Below are 12616 nucleotides of genomic sequence, written 5' to 3'. Positions count from 1 at the left end.
CTCTTACTGTAGGGGGGCGATTGACGATGGAAAAGGATGAGGTATGGATGCACTTTTTTGTTTTTTGGGTGGCGGGATAGGTTAGATGCAGAAAACCTCTTTTTCCACAATTGGGGAATTTTCCCTTGCCCTGATGATCTTCGAAGACCATCCGAAAGCATTGAGAAATGCTGTTTGCTTGCTAGCGGGAAAAAGACGCCATTTTATAGAGCTGGCTACTCTCTTACGTAGGGGCGATTGACGATGGAAAAGGATGAGGTATGGATGCACTTTTTTTGTTTCTTGGTGGCGGGATGGTTAGAATGCAGAAACCCTCTTCTCCACAATTGGGGCCCCATTTCTTGACTGATGATCTTCGAAGACCATCCAAGCTTTGGGAGAAATGCTGTTTGCTTGCTAGCAGAAAAACACCATTATTATAGAGCTGGCTACTCTCTTACTGTATGGGCGATTGACGAGGGAAAAAAGGATGAGTATGGATGGATGAAAAAGGGAAGAGAGTAGGAAAAGGGGGGGTGTGTGGGATGAGTGGAAGGAAGGATGAGAGCATTTTAATACATTTAAACTCTGAACTAGAACAAGTTTTTTGTAACTTTTTTTCAAAAAACGATCCATTATTTCCTCACCAGACGGGCCCCTGCGATTTTGTAGGTAACGGGGCAAATTTTGTTTTAAAAGCCACAAAACCAAAAATTTCTCTTGCCAATTTTCTGCGGTATTTATTTCCAAATACATCTTTTTTTATAGTAATTCTTACGCGGGCTCCAACCGAAAGTCTGGGTCTGAAAACTAGAAAATCTCCAGTGTTTGCGTACTGTTTTTTTAAAATTTTTTTCATTGCTTGAATTCCCCTTCTGTGGGCTCACTTTATAGTGCTATGAAATTTACTGTTTATTGGGCTAAAAAGCTTCTGTAAATGGACAAAACCCCCTAAAAGAGTTTTGAATTTCAAAGTGCACTTTTATTTTTTCATTGAGAGTTCCCATGGGAAAAGCTCTATAATGGCACTTTTTTTCCTCATTTTCAGAAAGGTAAAAACTTTATTTGATTTTTGTGTAAAAACTCTCTAAATTCCTTATTAACAAAATTTTCCCTTTCCCTTTAAAACCGTGTGAAGAAAGGGTTTGGGGGGTTTTTGACCAAACCCAAATTTTGCTCTTCTTAATTTTTTTAATAAACGATTTAGTAAAACCCCTTGGAGCTTTTTTGTTTTTAATGGTTTGCCACGCCCTATTTTGAAAACGTATCAAAATTTCATTAAGTAAATTTTCGAAACCATCAATTTTTTCCTTTTAAAACCTAATCATTACAACAAGGTCTGCAGCCCACAAAAACATCAATACCCAAGTTAAAAATTTTTCTCTTAGGGAATCGCTTAACCACCCGGTTTTTGAACCTCTAATGCCGAAGCAGGATTTCTTTTTTCCGGGCTTTTCTGCTTCTTAATTTCCCGATACAACTACAATTCACTTACAAATATACCAAACATAATTTATAAGGGGCGATGTCTCGCGCGGCGCGGCGGGGACTGGACAGTGACGAGGCGCGTAACCCATTGTTTGTTTTACTTATAGAAACAAAAACGCGGGGTCCCCACACGGCGCGGTGGTGGGGACGGTTCAGCAGTCTCGCGGCGCGGTGATGACGAGGCGCCTGCCGATTGCTTGGGGGTGACGGTTCAGCAGTCGCGCGGTGCGGGGCGACGAGGCGCGTGCCGATTGCTTGTACACTTTCAGTAACAACGCGTGGTGGGGGGTGGCGGGCAGCGAAGACATGCGTGGTGATTCGCGCGGGGGCGTTCTGACTACCCGTACTCACACTCTTAGTCGCTCTCTAAAAAATTGCGGGGGGCGGGACAGCGATGACAGCTGGGGATTCCGCGGCGCGGTTCTGACCACCCGTACTCACACTCTTAGTCGCTCTCTAAAAATTCTGTCCCAGATTCGGTCTCAAAAGGTTTGCCCCCAAAAACCGGTCTCGGGTGCTCTGTCCCAGCAACGGCCAAAGAATACTACGGTTTTAAACCCACTAAACAGTACCTGGCCACATTTTCCTGAACTTGCTAGTAAGAGCGGAGTTAACAGCGAGGGTCCACGCCCACTGAGGGGAACACTATGAAAGGAGGTTGCCTCCCAGCTCTAGACTGAATGAGGGGTATTAACTACTAAACGGTATCTGGCCACATTTTTTCCTGAATTGCTATTTAAGAGCGGATTAAAAACAGCGAGGCCCCACATCGGGCTGAGGGGAACACTATAAAGAGTGAGTTGCCCCCAGCTCAAGACCAATGATGGTATTAACAAACTAAACAGTCCCCGGCCACATTTTCCTAAAACTTGTAGTAAGAGCGGAGTTAACGCGGGTACGTCCTGGGGGGGAAAAATAAGGGAAGGCCTCCCCGCTTGATAAAATGTGGTTTTTTAATACAAAAACTTTCCCCGCCACAGTTTGAATTGAAAAAGGGGCCCCGTTTTTTTAAAAAACCCCGGTCCCAAGGGGGGGAAACACTTGAAGGGGGGTTGCCTTTTTCCATTGGGGGGGCCGTTTTGGGGAAATTAAAAAAAAAAATTTTCCGGGGCCAAAAAGGTTCCCCCTTTAATTTTTTTAAAAAATTTAAAAAAGGGGGGAAGTAACCCGGGGGGGTTTTTCCCCCGTTCGCTGAGGGGAAAATTTTTTAAAAAAGGAAGGTTTTCCTCCCAGCCCCTGTTTTAATAAAGGTTTAACTTTTTAAAAATTGGGGGGGGTTTCCTCCCAGTTTTTAAAAAAACTTTTCCCAATTAAAAAGGGGGATTTAAACCACCCCCAAAAAGGTTTTCCCCCGTTGGGGAAAAAAAAATAAAAAGGGGGAGTCCTTTTTCCCACCAAAAAATATTTTTTAAATTAAACGTAGGGCCCCAATTTTGGGAAATTTAGTAAGAAAGTTAACAATAAATATGGGGGGAACAAAATTTTTTAAAATTTTTTTTCCCCCAGTTCTAAAATTAAAATTTTTAAAATTTTAAACCCCCGTTTTTTTTTTTTGGCCCAAAAAGGAATTGTTTTTAGCAAAAACAGGGGGCCAAAATCAGCGGGGGCCCAAAAGGGAATTTTGTCCCGCTTGATAATAATTTTTAAAAATAAAAAAATTTTTAACCGGGCCCAATTGGGGGAAATTTTTTAAAAATTAAAAAAGGGGGCCCCCCCGGGAAAGGTAAGGGGAAAAATAAAATTGGGGGGGGTTTAAAACCAAATGGGGGGCCTTTTGGGGCCCCCCTTTTAAACGGATTGGAATTGCCCCCTTTTGTAAAAAAAATTTCCCCACGGGGTTCCCCCTTGGGGCACCCAAACAAAAAAAAAAAATTTTTTTGGAATCCCCCCTTTTGGAAAAAAAAATTTTTAAAAAATTTTTTTAACAAAAATTAAAAAAAAATTTTTAATTTTTTATTTTTTTTAATTTTTAATTTTTTTTAAAATCCTTTTAAAACAGGGGGGAATAAAATTTTTCCCCTTTAAAAAAGCTTCATTTCCAAATTAAAAAAAAATTTTAAATATATTTTTTTTTTTAAATTTTTTTTTTAAAAATTTAGTATTTCGAAGGGAAAAATTTTTGTTTTTTTCTTTTTTCAAATTTTTTTTTTAAAACGATTTTTAAAAACCTTTCAAGGATTTTTTTCCCTTTGGGTTTTGGGGGAATGAAAGATAAAAAAAAAATTTTTAAAATTAAAATTTTTTAAAGTTTTTGGAAAGGGGGGTTTGTTTTGAAATTGGTTTTGGAAAAAAATTTTTGTAGGGTTAAAACCCAAATAAAAAGGGCCCAAGCGACGGGGGCGGGCTAAAACAAAAACAAAAAACCCCTTTTTTTTGGGACCTCGTTTAGGGGGGAAAAAGGGGTTTTTTGGAAACCCCAAAAAAACCTTTTTTTTAAACGGGGGGCGTTTTTATTTACCTTTCTAAAAAAGAAAAGGGGGAAAAATGGGATAAAAACATTTTTAAAAAAATGTTTTGGGTTTTTTTGGGTCCTTTATTTTTCCCAAAAAATTTTTTTAAAAAATGTTTTAAAATAAAAAAACTGAAAAATATTTAATTTACCAACCCTTTTTTTAAAAAGGATTTTTTTCATGATTTTTTTTTACATTTTAAAAATTTTAAAAGAATTCGTTTTTTTTAAGCCGAAAATTTTGGGGGGAAACTTTAAAACCAATACAAAAATTTGGGAACCCCCACAAAAAAAAAAAAAAAAAAACCGGGGCAAAAAAACCCAAAATTTTTAAGTTTAAAAAAAAAAACAAAAAAACAAAAACCAAAAACCCACCCCCAAAAAAACCGGGGGGAAAAAAAGGGAAAACACCCAAAACATCCAAAACAAACAGAAAAAACAAAAAAAAAGCAAAGGGGCCGGGGGGAAAAAAACCAGAAACCAAAACCCGACTTACCCAAACCCCCAAAAACACATTTGAAACCCCCCAAAAAAAAAAAAAAAACAAAAAACAAAAAAAAAAACAAAACCCAAAAAAAAAAAGGGGACAAAAAAGGGGGAAACAGAAGAAAAAAAAAAAAAAAAAATAAAAAAAAACCCCCATTAAAAAAAAACCCAACAGCACAAACAAACCCTTTTTTTTTCAAAACCAAAAAATTAAACGACAAAACAAAAAAACAAAAAAGGGGGGCCAAAAAAAAGGGGGGAAAAAAAAAAAAATTTTTTTTTAAAAAAACAAAAGGAAAAATTTAAAAAAAACCACCCCTTTGGGAAAGCCTGGAACCGAGCAGATTTTGCACAATCTTGTTTTTTTTTTTTTTTTTAACTAGAATAGCTTTAAATTAATGAAAACTGATTGTAATGAATTGAAGATATGAAACTGCACCCTAGCCTACCTAACAGGTTATATGGGCAGGTATACTTTTCAAGTTCAAGTTCAAAAGTTCTTTGTTAAAATCACTGAGATTTAAATCGTCCGTCAATGTTAATAATTCAGAACACGGATTGAACTTAATAGCTTAATGTTTTATGCGGCATGTTCTGAGATTTCTAACTATTAATTGTCTACCATTCTCCTACAGTAGTGAAGTTTTTGCTATGCTACATTTTAGTCACAAGTTTATAGTGAGGGCAGTACTGAAAGGCAGATGATCCGTTGTCTATGAGTTTGTAACCGAGTATGTTTATTTCAGATTGGGGACCAGTGGGCCATTTGTTTAGTGTTGCTAATGGTCCTGTCTGAGCCAAAGTAGGAAATTCAGACAGCTCTAGATTGGGGCAGCAGAATCTGGTAATAAAACGGTTCTGTGTAGTCTTTTCAATTCCAGATCATAAGACGAAGATAGACTTGTATAGTTCCCAAATTCATCTTTGCGGAAGAGTGTATTTAGTCTCTAGATGTCTCCTGGGGAATGGTGTTACCTCGGGTTTGGACTTTAAATGTACTTGGTCGATATACTTTGAGAATTGTTTTTGTTTCATAACTCGTTTTATTAGGGGTTTGTCCTTGTGAAAGCTGAGGCTGCTTGATTTCTCTGTACATTTTTGCTGGTGCGCTTTTTTCATGGAATGAGACAGTGTACCTTTAAATTTGTGGATGCTACGTAGATTCTAAAGTTTGAATAATTCATTATCATTAATCTTTGGTCATCACAGCAACATGGTCCGAGAGGGTTGAAAAAAATGCTTGGGCACGAAATCCTTTTACGGGTGATGATGGAGTACAGCAATTTACAAAATACCTGAGGGTAGTCTAGGAGCACTTCACGGTTTGATTGGCGGATTGAATTTAGATCTCTAGTCTGGAATCACCCCTCAGCTGCATGGATACATTCTGCCTCTCTTGCTACCCGGATCGAGATTAACTGTATCTCAACAAGAATATGCAGAATAAGAATTGTATGGAATTTGGATGCCCATTACCAAACCAGTTGCTATACGTCGATGACTGTCCATCACTAATATAGAGTTGCATGTCGGTTGCATCAAACAGCATGGTATTGTATGCAACGTATACAGACAAGCTGTAGCTTTGTCCGAGACTGATTGGGCTATGATGTCTTCTACAGTTACAGGATGTCTTCTAACTACATAGTTAAATGTTTAATCTTTTAAGTGCTAAATCACTGCAACAGCCACATTCGGATACATATTCCTACTCCATCACTCAGGAGAGTTCAAATTGTACTGTATGTGAAGGAAAACAGGATTGTCCCAGACATTTGCCATCGTTCAGTGAAACAAAAAAAATCCTGTTTCCTTCACAATCCTTCCATTGTCAAAAATAAAACCTCAAAACAAAAAATTGTATTGTACGAGTATATTCTACTGAGGTTAAAAAATGACTTGGCCGTCACTTATTCCTCGTTAGGAAAACAATATTTGTGTTGAAAAGTTAAACATAGAAACTGTAATACATTTAAAATACTCTTCTACCGTATGACCTGTATCCACCGTAAGAAAGTCATCCTAAAAATCACTCAAAAGTCCTTGAGTTTTTATAACAAAAAATTAATATCTGTAATTTATAGCAGATTAAAGAATACGTAGTAGATAAAGTATCCTTGATCACAGTTTTTACGTGTTTTGAATATTTTAAAAGCAGATAAGTATAAATGTTCTAATTACACAGATCAGCTCTTTTGTGTGTTCAGATTTGTCAGTTCACTTGCGGTAAACAGTAGTTAGTTTGACAATCGTACCGGCTTGCTGAAGGGTGGAGGCCAAGGCTAGCGCTGTCAGAGGCGTGTCTTCCGCAGGCTTCACCACACAGCTACACCCTGCGGCCAGCGCTGCTGCAGCCTTCCGTAGTATCATGGTGTGGGGGAAGTTCCACTTCCATGCAATACACAACGATTAGTCACTGATTGTAAAGTAAAAATCTTACTTATCTAATGCAAATTTTAGATTGTGACTTGATTCGAAGTTACTAAATATATTCTCAAGCTGTGTATACATCTGGGTGCTGTTTCCAGTTGACTAGGAGCGTCTGATATAGACCTTTGAAAGAGCTAGACTATTATATCATTCAGTTCATACAACCGGACCAATACTAGACCACTGTAGGGAATAGTTGTACTGGTCACTAGGGTAATGAATTAATACCCATTTTCTAAGTAAGTTGAACTTGGCTTTTAAAAAAGTATAAAGGGCATCCTCACTCCATTTACATTCACTCAATCATCTCATATTCATCCAATGTGACGCGCACTGTATTAAAAAGAATGGATAAATAAGTAAATGGGTAACGTATATTCCGTCGAATTGTTTGAACTGTGAGGTTTACACCTAACAGCTGTCTGAAGCTTTAACAAAGGATTAAAAACGTGAATATTCCAACTGTATAGAGTTTACACTTCTGTCTCTTTAGTATGCAATATAATTTCTTTTGTTTGATTAATTTGGTTTACATTTTGTATTCTTTATAAAAAAAAATATACAACTCAACGAGTCTAGTTACACTGAGTGTAGAAGATGACGTAGAAATCGGGCGATTGCTCACTATTGGCCGAGACAATTTAAAATACCCCTCTAGGCTGTAATGTTATCACGTGACACCACCTGATAGGACATCATCGCAGCTCTCGTTCCAAAATGTGCATCCACGTGTGGTTAGATAAGGGCTCGTACCTCGTTTGTGCCGGGAATGTGTCTCGTAAAACTCTTGTTAACTATGTAATGTAACTGTGTAATTCAACACACAAGGTTGTGGGTATTATCTTGAGAACCCCCTGAACCCGCTTTAGATTGCGTGCGTGTGCATGTGTGCGTGCGTGCGTGCGGCCCTTGATTATGGATCAAGACATCATCACACTTCGGGGAGTGCCACCATTTCTCTATTCAACCCCTTTTCCTATTATATTTTTCCCTTTCTATCCAAGTTTGTTTAATTTGTTGTCTCTAAAATGTAAACTTACTCTAAACAACATTCATTGCCCTCCCAATCGGTTTCTTTATTATATGCATGATTCAGTAACATGGCTGTTATGAATAGCTCATTTGAATTTCAGAGAGTCTTGTAGAGAAAACTTCAACAAATTTACTCTGCCAAGTCTCTACATTTTCGAAACAACTCTGCCTGTGAACACCCTCACAGACAGGTGTTCATTTCATCAACAACCTGGCCAATTTTTATAAAGAATGCCGCGACACCCAATGTGCTAAAACTCGTTTGAAACGCTTTTTTAGCGCCACAAGCATTTTATTATGTTACCGAGGTTTATGGCATTTGATTGGGAGATCACCCAATCAGGAGATTGACTTCGGCGCAGTAGGTGGAAAATTGACAATGAATGAAGGATGAATGAATTTTGAATCGTATGTGTGAGTGTGATCCTGATGTGGTAAGAATGTACAAATGTTTAGCTCTGAACTCGAATTGACTTTTGCTATACATGTGCTATATCATGTCTTCGCAATAAATATTGATTGATTAAACAGTATCAATAACAATAAACAAATTTGTATCCTTATGTACAGTGTGCAGAATATGAATGGTGGAAACTGATTAACAAAGTAGAAATAGGAAAGTAATACATTTTAGCTTTTCAATAATTAAAAAAAACACGATATTAAGTAGAGAATGTTTATTAGACTAATAAAGTTTGTCTTAGAGAAATTTCTTTCTGTGTGTTGTCCCCCCCTCCCAGAAGAGCCAAGTCCTGAGTGTTTCAGCATCCCCTCCCCAAATAAAATTCCGTAGTACTTGGTTGAGACAAACCTTAATTTAAACTGGTATTGAAAATGTTTGTTGTTCACTACAATAAACACATAACGGGACCAAATGACTATCGACCAACTATTTAAATACTAATAATATTGATAACAATACTTATGTAATCAAAGTGTTGACCAGCTGAAGTGAATACGCTTACCGGAGTTATCAGGGCGACAACTCCAACCGGCTCTCTCAGGTAAAAATACTGTTTGGTATTGTCACCACTCGTCATTGTTTCTCCCTGCAACAATACCGAACTCACTATTATCAATAATACATATTTTAAACAAAAATTCAACATTTTAAAAATAATTTTCCATTAAATTAAGTGTACAGACACATTTAAAGCCCACTATGTCTGAAGTTATGTTGTTTTAGCATCTAAAGTTATGTAATACATTACATTTTTCATTTTGCTATTACTGGTTTTGTTCTTGACTGGTATTACTGCCTATCGTTTGTACACCAAAAGTGGAAAATCCTGTAACAATTCTGGTGACCTCCATCGTCGAAATTAATCTTTGAAGAAAGCGATTTGACTACATCTACTTCCTGGCGCACCATTGGACATATGTTATCGTGGATGTGATTATATTAATAACACAACCACAGACGAGAAAATATGAAACGTGTGCACTGAATATTATTTCTTAACAATATTGGAAATGGTCTAAATTTACAAAAAATAAAAGATTGATGCATAATACTAAAAGAACCGGATTAAACAGATTAAAAACATGGGGCTTGACCACTAGATCTTTTCTCCAAGTTTGTGCCTTAGCCGTTGGCGTGTGCAAACTGGATACGGAAATAGAATTTTCATCTACATAAAAGAAATCATTTAGATCAGTCATTAGCCCTGAAATACCATGGTGTATGGTTCCAGATTGTGCTGATTGTTCCAGAAAATACCTTAATACAAGAACATATTGAATAAATAATATTTCAATTAACGTAGTAGCTCTTGGAATACTATTACTGTAGGTTGCAAAACACGAAGTACTGTAATATTTGTACAATACCATGATTCTTGTTGCCTCCCCGGCGAACATCTCCACGAAGGCATTGCCGTAAGCCACTTCCGCTACAGCCTCCTGGAGAGGTTTTCCGGACTCCAGTGCTATAACTTGGGCGATCTCCAGCGTGTTCAGCTCCAGGATGTCGAACCATCGTCTGAGCAGAGCGGCTCGCTCCTGTACCAGGCAAACATCCGTGCTCACTCCTCAACAGTTTTAAAAATTAAGTTGAAATTCTGATATTTTGAAGCCAATATTTACGGTTTCTTCCTTGCCTGTATAACATTAGTATTTCCGTGTAAATAATAAATATTGAAAATATCCCAACAGTAATAGATATATAATCTCCTAGATAAACGACTTTAGACAAATAAGCCAGTTAATGTTTTTTAAAGTTTGAATGCCAAGAAAACAATCATAACAAAATAAGAGCCTGGTTTCTCAGTAAAGCATGGATAGGAGCTTTAGTGTGGTCTAATCAGAATTGTTTGAAACATTTTTTTTTTCTCTTAGGACGAGGACCTTATACATTGCACTTAGTCCTTTAAGGACCTTAGCGCTGCTTCCGGAGTGACAGGATATTCAGGATGGGTAAGGTTGGGGAACAGGTGCCGCCTCCTATGGAGATCCATGTGGAATAATTAGGGCACTAATCTCAAAGTCATGTCCCCCGGAAGAAAGGGAGGCCAGCTCTGAACCAGCCTCTGAAAGCAGGCAGGGGTTGACACACCCTTGTTGAGGTTAACAAGAACCTCTGATATTTAGAGAACGAACCCCACCAACTCCCAACAGCCATCGTCCGCAGTGGACTAGACCTATCGAATTACTCTTGCTTTCCAGAATCTCAACATTTGAGGTCAGTGATGTGCCGCTCCTGGACCACCCAATAAGGTTGCCCACATTTAAGTGACACATCAGTTTTTGCTGTTCCCAGTGGTGGGTTCAACTGGAAGGTGTAAACCAGCCAGAAGTGATCTGCTGGATTATGTTTAAAACATTACTTCAGTTTGTGATGCATTAGTCAACAGAAACTTTTAAATACATCATTATTAAATAGCTTTTACCCGGATATGATAAAATCATTTGAAGGATGTGCTGGACAGCCTCAGTTTACTCAGTATCCCAAGTACTTCCAAGATCAGATAAGGACCAGTGAAGAAGTACACTATTGAACTCTAGATTTCATCATGCTTGAGGTTCAAGGCCAGACCTCGTGTTTTAAATTTCATTGATGGGAAGCGTGACAGTTTGAGTCAACATGGATTATAGGAAGGAATGTTAAATTAAAGAAGTCTTTACATCTAAACATAAGAAATCCATCGTCCCTAAAGTTTCTCAGTACGGTTTTCAGTTACAAGTTTCCAGGTCTATTTGAGCAAAATGGGATGATTTGTTAAGAGCTTCATCGTGTCGATTTATGGGTAAAAGTTTCACTTTGAAAGAGTCTGTTGTTAATGTGGAATCACAATACATTCCAAATAGATGCTCTAGTTACACAGTGAAATAGAACTAGAAGGTCAATATGGATTAGTAGTTGGGTATCTAAAGAAAGAAAAACAGTTTCCACTTGGGGTAGGGTGGTTGGAAAATGCTTTTCATTATTTGTTATTAGTTTGTTTACGTTTATTTAGACAGGACTCTGAGGTACTACCACACATGTAGGTTTTGAGGGAGGACGACATTTTGATAACAATAAAAACACTTGAAACTAAAGTGAATAGAAATCTCTGGAAGTATTTTAAATCTGTTCAAAAGTAAAATTGCATGTGTTAAAGTTGACTTGTTATAACCATGTAAAGTAAACAATGTACGGTCAGAAGGTTGGGGTCTCAGGGTGCGTCTGAACAGCGTCTCTTCTGATTGATTGTATTGTGTTCAATGCTACGAGGATCTCTTCAGTACTGTATCGACAAGTAGCTGAATGTTAGTAATACACGGGGAGATACTTCAATAGATTTGGTCACACCCAGATTTAAAGTCATGGGATGTTTAGTAAGGAGGGAATATTAACGAAGATCTGAGAAACACTCGTTGTAGGTCCGTTGTTTGTCAACTTTTGTCCTTCCTTCTGAGGAACTGTTTCACTTACCTTGGAAGCTAAGGTGCTCCAGTTCTTGAAGGCAATGGAGGCTGCCTTGATGGCGTCTACGGCGTCCACAGCGTCCATGTCCGGTACAGCAGCGATCTCGGAGCCATTACTGGGATGTGGTGAACACGGAGAACGTCATCTGGCTGCGTGCTTCTACCCATTCGCCATTTATAAAAGCTCTGTTCTGCACTAACGGGAAGAACTCGTGATCTTTGTCCTTCGTCGTAGAGCAGAGCTGAGGTACCAAGAAAATGATGAACAAACACACCGACATCTGAGCACAATGTGAACTGTTGGCTTCACAAACGGTTGATACCATTCAGTATGACAGCTCTAGATTGTAAAGATTAGAGTTCAGATCAGCTGATTTGATACTGATAATGAAACTACGCTCACATTAAACGGTGTCTATAGTTTGCCAGTTTTATCTGTATAGTTAGTGAAAAAATAAATACATTTAACCATTGACACCTACTCCTATTGCTTGATTAAGTTTAAAGCAAATGTTACTTTTATGGAATACGAAATAACAATTTATTATTAATTTTTTTATTTATTAGTGGATGTTTGTCACCGATGAAAGTAACAAACTAAGTATTTTAATAATAAATTAAAAAATTTTTACACTTCGGTAAAGTTTAATATTTTTGGTTTAAGCTAATAATTTAGTTCTAAAATCTCTAACTAAATTTTACTGAAATAACTTATTTAACCTTTCCCTATGAAAGGAATTAAATATAAATTTATTGGAAACGCATTCTCCTAAATTATTTCCCATAATTATTGAAGAAGTGGAAGGATATACATAAAGAGGGTATAATAGAGACAATCGTTACTGT

At 37.5% G+C, this 12616-nt stretch overlaps 1 protein-coding gene across 1 annotated transcript; it reads right to left on the bottom strand.

The window, feature by feature from the left end:
* Window positions 1–297: 297 nt before the first annotated feature.
* LOC124366621 (succinate-semialdehyde dehydrogenase, mitochondrial-like) lies at window positions 298–11885 on the bottom strand. The gene is made up of 6 exons (XM_046823216.1): window positions 11778–11885; window positions 9695–9865; window positions 8830–8913; window positions 6658–6790; window positions 4719–4732; window positions 298–396 (listed from the first exon to the last, which is right to left on the bottom strand). The coding sequence occupies exons 1-6, from the start codon at window positions 11853–11855 to the stop codon at window positions 298–300; spliced, it is 579 nt and encodes a 192-aa protein (XP_046679172.1). The 5' UTR covers window positions 11856–11885.
* Window positions 11886–12616: the final 731 nt, after the last annotated feature.

The sequence above is a fragment of the Homalodisca vitripennis genome, chromosome 7 (assembly GCF_021130785.1).
Source record: "Homalodisca vitripennis isolate AUS2020 chromosome 7, UT_GWSS_2.1, whole genome shotgun sequence".
Lineage (NCBI taxonomy): Eukaryota > Metazoa > Arthropoda > Insecta > Hemiptera > Cicadellidae > Homalodisca > Homalodisca vitripennis.
This window is presented reverse-complemented; position numbering and strand designations above follow the sequence as displayed.

Bases quoted from the DNA above. Each gene is read 5' to 3' on its own strand.
- LOC124366621 (XM_046823216.1), bottom strand. From the start codon at position 11,855: ATGGACGCTGTGGACGCCGTAGACGCCATCAAGGCAGCCTCCATTGCC. The intron at 8,914-9,694 runs GTATTGTACAAA...GTATTGTTGCAG, and splicing joins GGGAGGCAACAAGAATCATG to GGAGAAACAATGACGAGTGG. The intron at 6,791-8,829 runs GTAAGCGTATTC...ATTGCATGGAAG, and splicing joins TTGTCGCCCTGATAACTCCG to TGGAACTTCCCCCACACCAT.